Genomic DNA, 19,401 nt, shown 5'->3' with positions numbered 1-19,401 from the left:
TCTTCCTTGTTTCTGATTCAACCCGTATGCCAAATATTGCATCACTCCTCATGGTGAGGTAAAAACCACAACACTTTGAAGACCCACAGCGAATATCATCGTCATGCATGTCATGTGCATTTCACAGAGAACTGAACAGACAGCTCACCACACAAACAACCCAAATTCATTAATCACTCCCTTAAGGTCTTCGCTTGCCCTGAAAATAAGTTTTAGTTGACAACCGGAGTCTAAGTCTTACATTTTATTAAGAGATATTTCCTATACTGCGATATATTTATATACCACCGTTCATCATAAAGGAGGGGATGAATTCTTACAAATACATCTGTCATTTTTAGTCATAAATGTTATGTTTCTTTTGGAATTAACAGAATTATATCAAGACAATCTAACACAAAACAGCGCTGGTAGAGCAAACAAGCTGCACAAGTGATGCAATCTATGACAAGTTTCAAATAAAACAACATGAACAACAACAAATTAAACAATGAATTTCTGAGTTTAAAGGCTTTCTCATATAATTATACAAAAAGTACCAGCAGGTGCAACAAACAATGGAGAAAGGAAGTCCTGTTTGGGTCAGTTATTTATAGATGGCTTAACGCTCATCCTGTAATGCATTTAAGTATTTTAAAGTAACAATTTGCAACTGACATGTCATTAATGTAGAAGCAAATACTTTCACAACAATGGTCCAGTTGAAAGATTTTAAGCCCCAGGGCTAATTACCTAGATGTAATGGGTGCTGTTACAGGTTACAGATTGTCATTTAAAAAAAGAATGGTCTATGAGAAATGGTCACAATAGTGAAGAGAGCGAGAATGGATGTCAATGTCCAAATCCAAACAGACAACAAGATTTAACTAATTCATAATACTACCACATGCTATAGAAATTAAATTTTCAAAATAGCAATACTCAATCATCAAAATTGCTTACAAAGTCTACAGTTTATCTCAAGCTGACCTTTCTGGGCACTGTAACAAACCAGGACGAGTGTATTGTGGTGAAAACCTATGTTTCTGAACTTATAACTGTGGTAGTAGTGAGAGATGGCTTCTATTGCTGGGTTAAGCCTGTGTCTTGGTAAGTCTTGGCATATATAAGCGCACTCCTGTGTCTGTTCGTTTAAAATGGATATATTAGGTGCAGGAGGCTGGAAGTAACATTCATAATCCACGGGTTCCTAGTGAGATTCCCCGTTGAGTGAGGAACCCTCCCCTCGTGGGGACGAGGATCTGGAGATCCCCTTCTCTGTGTTGTCTGAGTTGGATCCGCTCTGGCTGTGGTGGTCTCCAGATGCTGCGCTGGAGGACGAACTGGAGGAGGGCTTACTTTTCTCCTTAAAGTCTGTTATGATAACCGTCAGATCTCCCACTGTCACTTCCAGATGTTGTGCACTGCTGCGGTCCACATTTTTTAATCTGGGCCTGCAGGATAGGGAGCAGAGAACAGATCAGAAATGCTAGCCTTGTCTTCACTTGAGCTGAATAATGACACTATTGTCTTGTGTAGAGCTTCTCTCATAGCGTTTCATAATTGATGAACTTGACAACATAGACACTGTCATTGAACTAAACTTAGCTGCACTGAGATATTGTCTTCCGTAGATCTGCTTTACAGCTGAAATTTAGTTTCATAATCGATGCATTTAGCAACATTAATACCGTAATATACCTGTTCATTAGTGAGAAGCTGCTTTGAAACATTGAATCTGTATTAAATAAAGTAAAATGGCTTGTTGTATAAATCAAATTGACTTGAATTGCTAGTATAATAGAGCATAAAAGTGAAAACGGCAGCCTTGGTTTTCCAAGTATTTTCTCAATCATTTTTCATAGGCAATTTAAATTAAATCAAGGAGGCAATGAACCAATTTGAAGAAAAGTTTTGTTTGTCAAAGCTGGCTTATCGTTATGCAGAAGGTATAAAGAACGCTCTATGCATGTAGTCAACTGCATGCATGAATGTGCCGGTGTGCGCTGTAGCCTGTATCATTTCATATTCAAGCGTGAAAGAAACTATGAGCATGCAAGTTAAGTCATGAAGATAGCAAAAAGGCGATTAAAGTTCTTTTAAAACCGTGCATCTATGCAAGTATTTTTTATACATGAGTTAGATTTAAGAACATGTTTCTGAAAATGCAGTGGTTTTCAAAACTGTTCTGAAGCACTCCAGCACTGTCTCCCTCATCTAACACACCCAATTCATCTCATCAGCTCATTAGTAGACACTTTAAGAGCTGGAGTTGGTCAGAAAAGGTAAAGAGTTGTGAGAAAACACATGTCAGATCCACATCATGTTCAGCAGCCGCAGCTTTTAAAGGCATGGCTGATTATGATTTCACCTTTTGAACTCTGCTAGTGTGTAATGTCGCTGTTAGAGCACAAACAACATCTGTAAAGTTTTGACACTCAGAGATGCAAAGGGACATATTTTCTTTTAAAGAAATTGCTGTTTAAGGACTACAAAAAACGGCTGGTAGGGACTACAACTAGAGATTGATCGATATATCGATTTACTGATATTTTCCCCGATATTTATGCATTTTATCATAATTGGATATCGGTTTTACCGATAAATGCCACCATTTTGTGGCCGTTTTGAGAATTGCAGAATCGCCATTGCAGTGCGTCTGAGGGGAGGGGAGACAACAACTATGGCGTGCAAGTATTTGATTTGCTGTAGAAACCTTATTTAACATAACAGCCAGTTATGCACAAATTAGCTGCATTTCATCAGTGGTTCTCAATTCCAGTCCTTGCGCCCCCTGCTATGCACATTTTGCATGTTTCTCTTATCGCTTCAGACATTTGTTCTATTGAACGTAAGGGCCCTGCGAAGTGGACATCACAAGATTTTCCACCATGATTCCAAAGTGAATGTATATGTTCCATTCAAAGTGCACAGAAGTGTGCGAGACGTGAATTTAAATAGTATTTATTTACAGAGGTATATGATGTCACACTTGTCCTTTTGTGAAGACGTTGTGCAATCACTTTCTGTGATTCTCCACAGCGTAATTGAAGATATATGCAAGCAAAAAATTATTAATGAATGAATAAGGGGCCGTTCACATATCGCGCCTAAAAACACATGGAAAATGCTAGGAGCGCCGCTTTCTCCTTTCTTTCCAAAGCGCTCTGGCAGAAGCACTCCTGAGGCGTCTGCAGTTGCTTAGCAACAATGACGCGTTCTCTCCATGAAGACGCAGAAATTTCTTTAAAAAGGATAAATGGATTTCCATATACAGCTATGATCAGCTGTTCCTTCATCTTGGCTGAGCTTTCAACGTTGTTACGGGAAAGGATGGAGCTGAATGTTTAGTTCTTGTCACATGACCTGTGGTGCGCATGCGGCATTCTGAAAAGTTGAGATGTTTTTAACTCGATGCGGTGCGGACGCGCCTGGAAAAATTATGAGCACGCATACCGCGTGCCTACATTGGAAATAACGAACTTGAGCATGCAAAAGACACGATATGTGAACGGCCCCTAAGAACTGCAGTCTTCTACAGTACTTCAAATATGCCGTGGAGAATCACAGAAAGTGACCGAATTCAAGAACATTGTTGCGGCATCTCTCAAGCAACGAATAAACACAGATAACTTGGAGAATGCAGAGAAAACTCCTGTTCTCGCATCTGCCCTAGACCCTCGACACAAACATGTCAGGCTTCTCGATGAATACATGAGAGAACTAAGAAAAAAAACTTTTTTAAACATTATCAGAACATTTTCCTTGATGCGAGTGGTGCGGATGCAGCGCACCAACGATGAAGAGGATGCAATGCCCACTCGTCAGAAAAGGCTGAGCCAGTTCTTCAGCGATTATTTCAGAGAGTCCAGCCGAGATGAGTGGGAACAGTTCTTGCTGGAGCCATGTATTCCAACAGATGAGGATCCCATTCAGTGGTGAAACCAAAACACAAAGCGCTTCACAAAACTTATTCGCTTAGCACACCGTTATTTGTGGGTCCTGCCAACGTCTGTGCCGTCAGAGCGCGTTTTCTCACTGCGGCCTTATTGTTAACCGACTAAGGAACCGACTTTCCCCCGAACATGTTTACATGCCCGTATTTCTTAACAAGAACGTGTAAAACAATAGAAAAAAAAAGATTGCCTGACAGTTTAAAAGTTTCAAAGTTAAGTGTAGGCTACGTTCTACAATAGCATTAATTGCTGCAGGATGCTTTACGTTTTTTCTTTTGTTCACTTTTTTTTTTTTTTGATTTTAATCTGTCCTTTTGTTTGTTTGCACGCATTGTTAAATGTTTTAGCTAAAAAACATGATGTGTAATGTTCAAGCTTATTGTGTGTAAGCTTGTTCAAAATGACAGAAACCATAAATGTTTCTGAAAAATAACGTCTGTCTCATTAAACTTAATTTAAATAAATGAATATTCGAATATTCGTTTATTGTGAGCTCAAATATTCTAATGTGATATTTGTGGAAAACGCCCATCCCTACTATATTCCAATATTCCAGAGAATATTATTCAGTGAATTAACATTATCGAGTGAATTATTCTTGACTCTGTAGCATTAAACAGCTTATAAACCTACTATAACGGTAGTTTAAAATCAAGTTGATTTTCTCCATTTGAAAACATTAGACATTCAAATTTTTTTTTGCTTATTGTTAATATTAGTGTTGTTGCTGTTGATGCCTTTTATAAATAAAATTTTTATTGTAATATACAGATTAAATTTAACATGAAAGACACATTTTCAACACTTAAAAAAAATGACTAAAAAGAGGAAAACCCAAAGTGAAGTATGTTCTTTTTTCACTCAATCATTTATTTACTTTATAACAGTTAATAAATATTGGTTGTGCATATCGGTTATCGGGCACATAAACATGCAAATAATTGGTATCGGTTATATATATATATATATATATATATATATATATATATATATATATATATATATATATATATATATAAAATAAAAAAAAACATTTTCAGTCGATCTCTAACTACAACAAGCTTCTTATTGGGTTTGTGGCATCACTAACTCCAATGTTTACATTAACCTTGCCCCCGGGAACACACAACTACCCATTATGGTAAGGTTGCATGACATTTCTGGACGACGTGCACTAGGAGGTTAGCGAATCACAAACACACTGAGCCCGCAAACCAATCAGAGCCCATGGTGTATTTCTGAGGGAGGGGCTTCATAGAACCAGGAACTCAACAGACTGTTTTGAAGAGAATGGAAACAGTGGTGTAGAATAAAAGGTAAAATGTGAAAATTAGTGGGGGTTTTCTTTCTAATCAAGCATGAACATGTTAAACTGTACCCAATAAACACAATCAAGCATTGGAAAAATGCTGATCAACCACCCCTTTAAAGAAGCCAAAATAACCTTATAACCCAGCTGCTATGTCTGTTAATCAAAGAACAATAGAAAAAAAAAGGTAATAATAACTTTAGTAGCTTTAAAGATTAATCTATATTTAAATAAAAACAGTGTTTGATCATTTTATAACTTTTTTTATTTGTAATTTTCTATTTGCTGTAGGTCACAGATAAATATGACATTTATTATAATGGGTTTATATGAAGATTGATTTAAGTTTAATTAAATCAAAAGTTATTTTTTAAAGTTTAATGTTAAAATGTATAGCTCTCAGTTATACTGTAATGTTGAATGGCTATAATCATTGGTTAAATACTAAGAAAAAATCAATTCAGAGACATCAGTAGTATTAGTACCAGTGGAAAACAAGATTGCCATTAAACAAATATCAAAAATATACTGTATGTTGTTTCTACATTAATTTGAATATTGAATGTGAAATTATTGCAATATAAAATTATATAAAAAAAACTTTAAGTGGGATTAATTGCGAGTATTGATACTGACCTTAAACTCTGTAACAATAGTGTAATATATAACAGTTTGTGAGTGTATTTCATGAAGGCATCAATCCCTGTTTCTCACTGGTGGAGATCTCATTACGATGCATGTGTAGTGTAAGTGTACAATTTGTTACAAATATTTGTATAAGTGTTGTATAATTCTCAGTGCACTGCAGTAGGTGAAATATATTTTATATTAAATTTATGTATTTCATAATAGTTTTCAAAAGGACTGCAACAATACATGACATTTTTCAGAGTGAGCTACCTGCTATATAAAATGCAAAAGACAGCCGCTTAATTTGTTTAGGGAGTAGGAACTATGCAGTAAATTTATGAACACAGAGACTGTATCGCAACATTTCACCTCATTTTCTTGTGGCTGTTCTTTTTCAGTGTCGGTTCTTTCTCGTTCTTGTCCTTCTCAGTCTTCTCCTTTTTCTCTTTCTTGGGCTGTGTGGGTGAAGCAAACTGCTGTGTGACTTGCTGTGCTACCAGCTGGGAAACAGGACGAGGTTTCCTGTGGGGGGAAAAAAGGGAAGACTGAGAGGCGAGAAAGCAAGATATTTAAATCAGGATGACATGATTCAATCTCACCAGGGCATGATAAAAAGGACTACGTGGGAAAGAGCAAGTTAAAACAGGCTTGAACAAACAAGTGTTGAAGCCAGTAGAGAAATCTTTCCTACACAGAGTAATCTGAGAAGAATGTGTTTTCTCAACTGTTGAGAAACAGCCGCAATTACACTCATCTGTTTTCCTTTCTACAGCAGGAAGACAAAAACCGGTAATTTAACTTCCTAATATAAGCTAATATCCCCTAATATACTAGTTCTCCCTGTCTAACCATAACATTGCAATAGCCTAACTATTATACTAATTAACACATTGACTTTGGCAGCCCTAAAATATATATATATATGTATGTTAAACCATTTTAAACACCAGATCCAGATTGAACCTATTGATGTAAATGGTCAGAAATTGCTAGAACAGCCCTTCTTGTTCTACTAACCTTACTATGAGAATGCAATCCTACTATTGTTTATTGGTAGGATACTGTTTTGCTGTTGTCATTTCAACACATCAGATGTTACACCCCTAATTAACAACCTGACAGCTGCGGCAATTACAGATTCTATCTAGCCCTATGAGTTAACCATACGGATCTCAGATCAGACCTCAGGGTGAAGTCCCATCAGTAGCATGGCGCTTCGAACGACAAGGATGCACTGTGACCGTTGCTCTAATGTCAAGAACAACAGCTGTTACACCAAAACCAGTCAACAACAGGGCAGTATGAAGGCCAGCATTGCTGCCTTCTGCTTTGCCAACACACACACACATACAAACACAGTGATTTTAAAAACAGCTTCTTAGTATCTGCGCACTGGTGCAATGTTTACGCTTTCATCTATAACCTTTGCTTTAGGAATAGCTAATGAAGTTACACATTGTGAAATTAGGACATCTAGACCCTTAAAGCATAGCAGCCAAGAATCGGTCATTAGCATTGATCCCAAGCCCAAGGCGAGTGAAAACAGCCATTATTAGTTGTTGTTAGCTGTCTGCCTGCCTCACTCTCTGCTGCATGTCAAGACCTGGCTGCTTGCTGTGGACTCTTATCACCCTTCACACTCAGCGCTGTTAGAAGCACCATTCAGAGTAAATCAATCGACCACTTTGTGATGTATTTCCTCAGTGCCAATCAGACTAAATTGGCATTAATGTTGCTGATCCTGCTTATTTTTGTACATTTGTCATGATGTTGAGAGAGATTTTTTTGTGGAATTACTCATTTATTAGTCAGTCATTATTCACTCTCCTTCTCACGTGTGTGTTGCAACTATGCTTTTATCTGTGCTATTAGTTTACATTTATCCCAACAATAATACAAAAAGACAATGAAAGCTAGTTAATATTAGAATTGTGCAACAATTGACTCGCTGACTGTATATTATCCTACTTATTACATAAATAGTATCAAATTAGGGATGCTCATTTCGATTAATTTTCCCAACCGACAACCGCCGCTCATTAATCGATTATTAACCGTTAACTGATGAGATTATAATATTGAATTGGCATTAAATACAAATAAAATTTACGCGTATCTGTGACCCTTTAAAAAAATACAAACAATTTTTTTTTCATCAAAGGGTTTATTTTAAAGTGCAAAGTGCAAACAGCAGCATACAGAACAGATCAACAACAGAACCTGGATTCCGTTTAAATTTCCGTGACCTGCAGCATTTCTGACAGTGAGAGAAAAATAGAATAAAATAATTAGAGCCCGACCGATATATCGGCCGGCCGATATTATCGGCCGATATGAGCTTATTGCATTTAAATCGGCATCGGCGTTTATAATGGCCGATGGAACATGAGAAACGGAGTCTCATGCTTTACTCATGTTATGAGTGTTGCATAGTTTACCCACCAGAGGGAGCTCTGCAGCTCCAGAGTTGACAACAGCGCCAGAAATTCACTAGCGAAGAAAGCGATAAGCCAAGCCAGCCACGGAGATTTTTTTTCTGTTTTGACGGTGAGTCTGTCGTTCTTCATGTGAAATGATTTAGTTCATACACTGTATATACAATGATGTGGTAGTTCTAGCTAACGGTCCTATCATTATCACTTATAAATATTCTGTAACATCACTTACAGCCACTAATGCATTGCTATATTAGATTAGCCACGAAGCTAATACCATGTTTATCAGTGGAAGAGTGCGAACGTTAATAAGATGTCAAACTATAACGTTATCGTTTAACTTATTCTAAATATATCTGCAGTGTTTCCCACATAATGACCGGGTAACTGTGGCAGGGGGGCAATGACTAGAAGTTATGTACAGCGTGCCTCGAAAAAACAACAGCTGTTATGTTATTGAATGAATTCATTAAAAATAGGTCATTGCACTTACATCAAATCACGATATGGACGAATATCTGTAAGTATTAAGCCGGAATAGTCTTTTTAAATATGAATCCTGCATGTTCTGCGCGTCTCTGTTAATGAATGGCGCAGAAGCGCCTCTTCATTCATTAAACACACGTAAGCGCGCATTAAGCTCGCGGTGAATTCAGCGTCCGCTGTCTCACTAAATAATCACGTGAACACATGAACAACATCCCCAGAACTGCTCTGACAGTCACTTCATGAGCATTTGACCGTTTGATTTAAGTAAAAACAGCGCCACATCACATACACAGAACTGTAAATGTACGCCAACCCGTCAAAATAAAAGTCCAGTTAAAGGCTGTTGTTCAGCAGAATGTACAAAAGCCTATCATAGACCCGATTACTAAAATATTCGATATTTACAGCCTTATGTTATTCTAACGCTAATATAGCTTCCTTTTTAGCAGGCCCCTTAAATGCTTGCTATTAACTTGATTGAAGGTGGTTCTTCTCAAAATTGACAGCGGTGTGTTCATGACACTAACGTTAACCATTCAACTTCGAGTAGGTGGGTCAGAAATGATTAACCAGAGGGGACATGTAAATAAATGTGAGCTGAACAAGCGCTTTTTTTTATTTATTTTTATTTTTTACAGATTGTTTCAAAGCAGCTTTAAAGACATAACAGGAAAATGTTGTAATATTGTTAAATAGAAGTAGGTAATAGGTAATACCTATTGGTTGACAAATAAAAAAAATATATATTTCTCATTTTTGCCTATGTAGGAGATCCCTGTTTATTATAATTCTAATTCTAATGATGACACGAGTAATGATACATGGTGATATTATTAATACACATGCTTATTCTTTCTCTGTCTCTTTCTGGCCTACAGATACCTGAAAAAGGTGAATGCTGTAGCAGCAAAGTGTGGGACTACTTCTGCAAATACTTTAACTTTAGTATTATAATTTATTTACAGAACACACACAGACTGTTAAAACCAGCTTCAACTGGAAGAAAGTAAAAGTGTTTTTTTGACCATTAAAAAATATATACTTTTGATGTGCAATTGTTTAGTCATTGAGACTATAATCTAAGGCTTTTTTTTTTTACATAATCTCTTCTGGAAAATGGTTTATACAGCCCACATACATAGAACAGGCAGATATTTTGCTATTGAATGTTGTGTAAGTGCAGTATATAGGAAATGGGTCTAATATCCAGTTTATTTTCAAAATCAAAATATCGGCTTATAAATCGGCTCTTTTCGAGTTAATATCGGCATCGGCATCGGCCCCCAAAAATCCATATCGGTCGGGCTCTAAAAATAATACAAATTAAATACAAAATAGGCCTACACTAAATACATATATTTTTTACTTAAATAATTAACAAATTAAGATGACAAAAAGAAAACACTGAATCCGTTTGAACGAAGCTTTCAAACCGGATTTTTCCCCATTAGATTAAGATTTTTCGTTAAATAAAAATAGCAGCCCTACCTCAAAACCTTGTCTAATTTTTATGTAAAAAAGCAACATATCAACGTGATGTGGGGTCAGTCTGGAGCGCAACCTGTTGACAGTTAGACCCGCGGCAGAAAACACCCTCTCCAATGGGACAGATGTTTCGGGAATACACAGGTAACGTCTCGCTAGAGTGGCCAGCTTCGGAAAGCGCCTTTCATTTGCTTTCCACCAGTCAAGAGGATTAATATCCAGAGAAGGAGGATCGTCTCTCATGTAGATGTCAACATCTGCTTCTGGATAATCAGTGCGTTATCTCCTCAGATCGCTGTGCATCGCATCCATTGCTTCGTAAATGGCACTGCATCGTACTTGTGCTACTGCTTTATTTTAATAAGGCGCCGCATAATTTACAGGTAACTTCGTCGCCCTTTCTGTTAAAATAATCCCACACAGTGCTTCTTTTCGCTCGCTTCATTTTGCTTCCCTTGCTCAGAAAAAGAAAATCTGCAGGCATGTGTCACGGGTGTGGTTGAGCGTGCCGACGCGCTCCGTGAGTTAATAAATAAGCTTTATAGTAGCCTAGGCTATTTTATTTTCTAAACCATGCAGCAAACTTAACAAAAATAACCTAAAAAAAAAACGTTTAAACCGTTTAACTGATAGTATTAATCGGTCAAAATTTTTACTTTCGGTTAACGGTTAAACGGTCAATATGAGCATCCCTATATCAAATAAAAAAATTCAATATAAAAAATGGAATAAGTTCACATTTTTGAGTAAAGAAGAGACAATGCAGTGAAATGAGAGACATGAACAGCCATGTCAGAAATCTAATCCATGTCAAAAAATAAAATAAAAAATCTTTGACTGTTCAATGCCACCAATCGAGAGATTTTTTTCTTTAAAGGGGGGTACAATGGTGTTTTGTGTATTCAGAGTTGTTCACACTGTTAAAGAGATGGATTCTCATGCTAAACATAGCCAAAGTTTTAAAAAATAATTAAGAAGAATGACTGAGAATTTCTGTGCCGAAAATCTTACTTCCGGGTTTGTACACGTTTCGGATGTTTTTTTTCGATCGTGGATCTAATGACGTAGACGAGAACGGAAGTCCTTATATGAACATTTCTCTCGGAAAAGCGCGCCTGCGCAACCGCTGGCCAGAGGAAAGCGAGAACGCGCAGATCAATGCACTTTAAAATCGTCAGCAGCGCTGCATTTGATTTGTTCAAGAATGTCTCCAAATAAGTGCGTTTTTGGATGTGAGGAAAAGTTTACAGTGTTCAGCTTCCCCAACAACCCAGCGATACATGAACAGTGGATGCAGTTTGTTTTTCCGGGGCAGCAACTGAGTGTATCAAGTGTGTTTGTGTGTTCTCTTCATTTGAGTGACGAATGTTTTATAAACAAGGCCCAAGTCGACTCTGGATTTGCACATCTTTTGCTATTAAAATATGGAGCCATCCCTTTGATAAAAGACCCAAATTCATGTCAGTACAATTGCACCAGATTTCTGTCTTTTGTCGAAAATCAGCCCATAAATGAATATATGGTAATGGAAAAAACACGATACATCAGTATTATTGCTCCACTCACGGCACGGTTCCAGGAGCCCTGCTTTTTCCTGAAAGAATCGGAAAGCTGTATTTTTCTTTTATAAATATGAAAAAAACTAAACACTTTTTGGATATATGAAGGATGCAGTACTACTCTATAGGTACTCAAGATTAACATGAGATTAGGAGAAACCGTGTATGTTATGTACCCTTTAATTTGTAATGTCCCAATTATATTTTTAGGATGCATCAACCATTTAATAAAAATCAATCCATAAGGGATGCACTGCTAATTTAATAATTAATTATATTATACGTGGCTGCTAACTTAACTTACAATTGGATTGCAAATTTATATATATATATTCTGTAAAACAAAAAATTAAATTAAATTACATTTATGCATTTAGCAGATGCTTTTATCCAAAGCGACTTACAGTACATTCAGTCTATCAATTTTTACATATCATGTGTTCCCGGGGAATCGAACCCCCAACCTTACGCTTGCTTGCTTGTTAAGCTAACACTGAAAATAACACAAAAACAATTTAAATCATTTAAATGCTTAAAGTAAATTAGGCACCACGACATAATAATGTGAATTATGAAAAAAAGTCACTAAAAAAATATTCATTTTCAGATTTGCAAAAGATTAGTGATATTAAATTAGTGTTTAATGTAAAAATAAAATTAGTACATATGTATTATTTAATATCAAACATTGGCGATAAATATGTTCAATATTTAAATATAAATTCTATCATATCAACCAATTATGAATGTGGTATTATATTTTATGTATTCTTAACAAAAAGTCTCATACCTTATTTTTTTTGTCAGTTTCCTTGTTTAATAAACCAGATGTATTGAATTTCTTCATGTAATCAGATCAATGCCAGCTATTACATCAAAACAAATTTTTCCCACATTACGGTGTTAAATCAGAAGGACACGAGGGCTGCTCTCCTCTGAGCCAAGAGTCTCTCAGATGTGTTCATATCTGCATGTTTATGTAATAGCGTAATAATTGTACCAGGAAGGCTTGTGTACTCATGGGCTTGAATGATGGGAGGGGACACCATGATTAATGCGCTACACTGTGTGAACATGCAGTCTCCATACTGCTCCTCCTTTCGCTCCACTGCCAAGCCCCTGTTTGACAGATGGCACTCTGCTTCCCACCGTCCCACCTCTCCACACTATGTTTTTGGTTCTTTCCAATCGTCTGCCTTTCCTTTTAACTGCTTTTCAAAATCCCACACTGCAGTTCCACACTGCTTCTCCCTCGCTTCAGTATCCAGCTTTCTCTCCTTTCATCAAAGCCCCATAACTGTCTGAATCAAAATGAGGCCAACTCATTTGAGACAGTACGGGCATGCGCCTTTCGCAAGCTTTTGCAAACTATACGCAAAATGTATCTAATAAATGACAACAGGCGCTTGTAATTACTGAAAAATATGAATGTTTTATGTGGCTTTTTGTTTATTTGGCAGAGGCATGCTGGGAACGCTTCCTCAGACTGCATTAGTTTCGCCTTTTTGGGCAAAGAGACGAGAATTCACAGAGCAGCACTCTGGGTTTCTGCACACACGCAAATAGAGAGGATTTCACATGCTGCTCAACTCTTTCAAATGCCACACTGTAGCAATTGACTATTCATCTAACAACTAACACCATAGAGCATGTTAAAGCCTTTGTATAATTTAAATATAATAATCCATTGTACAATAACAATAAAAATAATTAGTCAGGTGAACCCAGAACCAGCCAAATTATTCAAGACTTCCTTTAGACCCACTGACATAACACATTCATTTAGCAACAAGAAAATATCACTGTGACAGCAGAATATGATGGTTAGATTTATGCTTTGCTCAGTAATCATTTGTAATTAGGGATGCACCAAAATGTAATTTCTAGGCCAAAACCTAAAATTCGGGATGCAGTTGTCTGAAAACTGAAACTGCTTTAAATAATTATTTATTATTTTATTAAATAATGTAAAGTAGTTTTGAAAGACTTAATATTTTTAATTATACCGAATTAAAAAGGTAAAAATAACCACACTTTTATTGAAACTATAAAACTGGACAGAAAATATTCATATTAAATATAAATATATTTTTTTTATTCAGCTCTATGCATCAGAATCAGATATAACCCTTTTTTGAATTATCAAAATAATGTACAGGTGCATCTAAAAAAATTAGAATATCATTGAAAAGTTCTTTATTTTTTGTAATTTAATAATAAAAAAAGCAAACTTATATTCTAGATTCATTGCACACAAACTGAAATGTTTCAAGAGTTTTTTGTTTTAATTCTGGATGGTTATGACTTACAGCTTAAAAAATTCAGTATCTCAAAATGTGAATATTTTTCTCAAAAGATTTTTTAAAAAAGATTTACCAAACAGAAATGTTCAAGATCTCCAAAGCAGGTTTAATTATGCACTCAATACTTGGTTGGGGCTCCTTTTGCACGAATTACTGCTTCAGTGCGGCGTGGCATGGATGCGATCAGCCTCTGTCACTGCTGAGCTGTTACTGAAGCCCAGGTTGCTTTGATAGTGGCCTTCAGCTCCTCTGTATTGTTTGTCAGATGTTACTTATTTTCCTCTTCACAATACCACATAGATTCTCTGTGAGGTTCAGGTCAGGTGAGTTGGCTGACCAATCAAGCACAGTAATATCATGGTCAGCAAACCAGTTGGAAGTGGTTTTGGCCCTCTGGGCAGGTGCTAAAGTCCTGCTGCAAAATGAAATCAGCATCTCCATAAGGCATGTCTGCAGATGGATGCATAAAGTGCTCCAAAATCTCCTGGTAGATGGCTGCATTCACTTTGGACTTGATAAAACACAGTGGACCAATACCAGCAGGACTTTTGATTTTGATTCTGTGCCTCTATAGTCTTCTTTTGGACTCCAGACCTTGATTTCCAAATGAAATGCTAAATTTACTTTCATCTGAAAAGAGGACTGTGGACCACTGAGCAACAGTCCAGTTCTTTTCCTCCTTACCCCAGGTGAAATGATTCTGATGTTTTTTTCTGGTTAAGGGGTGGCTTGGTTTTAGGAATGTGACAGCTGTAGCCCTTTTCTTGAAGACGTCTGACTGTGGTAAATCTTGATGTGCCTACTCCAGCTTCAGTCCACTCCTTGTGAAGCTCTCCCAAGTTCTTGAATCCGCTTTTCCTGACAATCTTCCCAAGGCTGTGGTCATCACTGTTGCTTGTGCACCTTTTCCTACCAAACAATTTCCTTTCAGTCAACTTTCTATGAATATATTTTGATACAGCACTCTGGGAACAGCCAGCCCTTTCAGCAATGACCTTCTGTGGCTTACCCTCCTTGTGGAGGGTGTTGATGATTGGTCTTTTCGACAAATGTCGAGTCAGTAGTCTTTCCCATAATTGTGGTTGCATGTTCTGAACTAGCCCAAGAGGTACCCAGTATTTATACAAAAAATTAATCAAACTAATCAAGCCCAAAATGGAATATTAAAATTTTTTGAGGTACTGTTTGTTTTTCCTTTTTTCTAAGCTGTAAGTCGTAACAATCAGAATTAAAAAAAAAAAAAAAATCCTTGAAATATTTTAGTTTGTGCAATGAATGTAGAATATAATTTTTAAAATTATTATTATTATTATTATTATTATTAAATAAAGACCTTTTCTTATTAAAGAAAAATAAAGACCTTTTCCATGATATTCTTATTTTTTGAGATGCACCTGTATAGTTCTACAAAGCTATTATTAACATGGCACGAAAACCACTGAATATGCCATTTTCAGGTGGCTGAAATTTTGGTGCATCCCTATTAGCAAACGAAATTCTCTGTTTGTCATCACCACACTGACAGTCATGAAGGATGATGGATCCAGTTCTCTTAGTGATACGACTATAGAGCGCACAGGTTATGTCAACAAATTTATAACCGACAACCTTAAACTGGTTGTGGCAGCACAAACATACATTAGTGTCAAGTCAAACAGCACAAAAAAAAAAAAAAAAATCAAAAAACAGCCTTCTTCTTTACAAACTGTCATCATGAGAGGTCTTAAGTACGAAAAAAACCTGCTTGGTTGAACGGTATAATACTCTCTCCTGCATAGCAAATGCTTTCGCTGGAGGGCAAAATGTGTCGGTACACTGAAATTAGAGGTTTGCCGGCAGGTTCGGGGGGTCAACAGGGTAATGGCCTGAAATGCTCAACGAGAAGCTCTACAGCTTCATCAATTAAATGTCAGTCTGTCAGCGCAAGGTAACATCTAGGTAAACAAATCACTCTTCGAACACGAGCAAATATAGCCAGTCGAAATAACATTAAAAAAACATTCACTTAGGAGCTTGTATTGTGTAATTTAAAAGGATAATTTACCCCCAAATAAAACTTGACAATTTTTTTTTACCATCCCATTGTTCAAAACCTATATGACTTTCTGCGGAACAGAAAATAAGATATTTAAAGCCCGTTTTGCCTGTTTTTGTCCTTACAATGTAATTCAATGGGGTCCAAAACAACTCAGGCCCTTATTGGCATTCATTGTATGGAAAAATAAATTTAGCATGCTACTCCTTTTAAAGAAGCTCTCCTTTCTTCATAAATAAGCGACATGTGAGAATCGCATCAAGAGGACATCATCACCTATCATTTATGGCAATCTTCGAGGCATTAAAACAGGGCAGATGTGCAATCATGGGTTTATTTATGGCCATGAGTGTCCGTGTGTGTGCATCCTGATGTGATGATCCCTCTTCTGATGATGGGATTCTTGATTAAGCCATTGAATGCAAATGAGTTCAGGCCGTCTGGACGCCAGCTGCTGTGGTGGCCTGGACAAGTGACAGTACCCCACCCCCTCATAAAAATCCTCCGCCCTCTCACACGCATTTCTGCTGTGAAAATTTGTTAGCTTTAAAAAACTGCTGTAATAATGCTTTGATTTAGCGTTGGTAATGGGATCTGAAACTTGAAAGATAATTAAACCTTTATAAACAATCTCCCTAAAGAAAGATGATCGTTATCTGGTGCTGTTGTTGAGAGCTGAGGTCTGTCATGATCATCATCTTCTTCTACTTTTAGTGTGCGTTTATGTTCCAAAGCGCAGATGAGGAATGTTTTACTTCCTGATCTCATCAGGGAAATAACTGACTGCCGACTCAGTCGCTTACTGTTCCAAAACAGGATATTTATGACAGATGAGATGAAAGTGAGAAAATACAAGCCCATTAAATGTCTTCTCTGATGATCATTAGCACTCATGGATAGCTGCCATGGGAAAGACGTTATCTGTAAGACCAGTACAAGCAGAGTATTGGCTGCCACTGACCGTAAATCCTCAGAAAAAAACATTCGCCTCATTCTCTATGATTAATTGAAAAAATATGATTTGGTTTGTCATTCAAAAACACTTAAATTGAAGCTCAAACCAAGCTGCTTTCTGTTAGTGAGCACACCAAATTTGAATGACCACCTTGAAGCTGTTGCAAAATCTATAGTAAATATTTATCACTCATGCAAAATTTCAATTCTTATTTATATTACAATTCACCAAATGGCAGTAAATGTGACCATATTTCTAGAAACTTTAAACTATATTATGATTTTAATGATATAACAATGATTTATCCTCCAATGTACTGTACTACTAAATATACTTGAATTTATTACTCAAGAATATTATTTTCCATTTCTTCCCCATTTCTGTTAAATATTGCTGGCAAAAAAAAAAAAAAAATATCTGTTGTCAAAAATGTAGTGAAAAAAGCATAACTTAAACCGAAGTTTACTATAAAACCAGTTTTCTACTGGCCAGCTTGGTTAGTTTATATGGCCAACTTAAAACCACTGTGTGGGGAAATCTTTCTCACTCACGCTAATTCTCAGATTCCTATTGATGTGACTCAATTTTGACACGTAAAATTTGAACAACGGTTAAAATTTACAGAACGATAATAAATGTCACCACACAACATTATCATCACAAAAGTATTTAAGTGCTATACCATTAATACACGTATTTATCCTCCAGCATACAAGAAAAGTAGATATTATCAGTAGTACCAGTGCACCCCTAATGCTTTTACATCAAAACGAGAGAAAAGACGATACAAAAAAATACTATTTTTAATCCCACATTTGCCTTTTGACACACAAATTGTGTAGATTATGAAAATATTTCAGATTTAACCATAAGAATTACAATAAATATACAATTACAAGCCAATTTATTGACATTATTTTTAGATTGCTAATAGAAAAAAAGAACAGGAATAAAGAGATTTGCTCATAGGTTGTGTCATACCCATACCCAGCTAATGTAGTATAATTACACTGAACCGAAATTAAACCCCAATTACTTCTTAAATAACCTGCTTTAATCGGGTATAATGGATGTTTTACAAACAGAGCGGTTTAGTAACGTGACACTGACTGCTCACATTTGTTCCTGAGGTTATAAACATTGTATAAACTGTGTTATTATTAATAAAGACAAGGCTGCCTCAAAACCTAGTGAGCTGGCTATCTCGACAGCATTCTGGGGTATCGAATGAAGTCCGAATACGAAGAGTGGGTCAGATATGAAGCAGCAGTTCGCATTTAGACATCGTTTGGCACTCACCGCGTTGACGTGCCCTTCCTGACATCGCACATCATGCATTTGAACGCTTCGGCGCTGTTCTTGAATGTACACACGCTGCAGTCCCAGTAGCCGTCGTCGGAGGAGGGCTTCGCTTGCCGTTTCGGCCTTCAAAAAGCAAAACAAACAGAGAGAACATCACATCTCGGACTGTAGAAATCTCCCGACATACATATCTGATGCTATCCATGCACAACGTCAGCCAGACGCCTGCGCAAGCGACGCGCTCTTTAATGAAATGACACTTTAGGGTTGATAAAACAGCCAGTCCGCCATGGTGGCCACTCTGTTGCGTCTTTCTCATTCACGCGCGCTGCCTAACGGTCTGCTTCAAGCCCTGAGACGGTCCCGAGTTTCTTGAAGCCACCGGCTGTGGGAGTTTCTTTCTGTTTGTTTTTACCTCGTCGGACTCCTCTTGTCTCCCATGCTTCAGAAACTTTGTTCGAAGCGTCACAGGCTCAACCGCCTCTCGCGCTCGGTCTTCTCGAGCGGCTCCCAGCTGTCGTAGAAACTCCAGCGCAGCGGCCGTCACGTGACCCTGTTCGACCAATCCAGCGCCGATTTATTTTCTATAAAGAAGGGTCGTGGGGGGTTATATGAGAGTAGTGCTCCCGCTTCACCCCAAATCAACTGGGGGCCGAGCGAGTGCGAAATTATATATATATATATATATATATATATATATATATATATATATATATGCAAAATTAATAAGCTAACCTAAAGTCCACATGAAATCAAATTTTACTTTAGTTTACTAGCGCACATAAATAGTCTTGAAATTGAAATTGCAATAAATATATAAGTTAACTATAAGTGTATATACAAGTTAATGCAGTGCGTGTGTGTGTGTGTGTGTACATTAGGCCTATATAATTTGACAAAATACAGCACCTCATGGGTACTATATAAAACTATTAAATAAACTCTTCATGATGTGCAAAAATTT

General features: G+C 36.9%; 2 protein-coding genes across 2 annotated transcripts in view; one reads left to right on the top strand and one right to left on the bottom strand.

Annotated features, from left to right (window-relative positions):
* LOC127975568 (periphilin-1-like) overlaps positions 1-19,401 on the top strand; it is a 38,272-nt gene that overhangs the window by 1,373 nt on the left and 17,498 nt on the right. The gene's annotated exons all lie outside the window — the stretch shown is intronic.
* Positions 230-19,017, bottom strand: LOC127975631 (YY1-associated factor 2). Its single transcript, XM_052579713.1, has 4 exons — positions 18,853-19,017; positions 18,435-18,560; positions 6,244-6,396; positions 230-1,433 (listed from the first exon to the last, which is right to left on the bottom strand). The coding sequence occupies exons 1-4, from the start codon at positions 18,876-18,878 to the stop codon at positions 1,190-1,192; spliced, it is 549 nt and encodes a 182-aa protein (XP_052435673.1). The 5' UTR covers positions 18,879-19,017; the 3' UTR covers positions 230-1,189.

The sequence above is a fragment of the Carassius gibelio genome, chromosome A4, assembly GCF_023724105.1.
Source record: "Carassius gibelio isolate Cgi1373 ecotype wild population from Czech Republic chromosome A4, carGib1.2-hapl.c, whole genome shotgun sequence".
Lineage (NCBI taxonomy): Eukaryota > Metazoa > Chordata > Actinopteri > Cypriniformes > Cyprinidae > Carassius > Carassius gibelio.
Note: the sequence above shows the minus strand (reverse complement) of the source record. Positions and strands in the feature narration are given on the sequence as shown.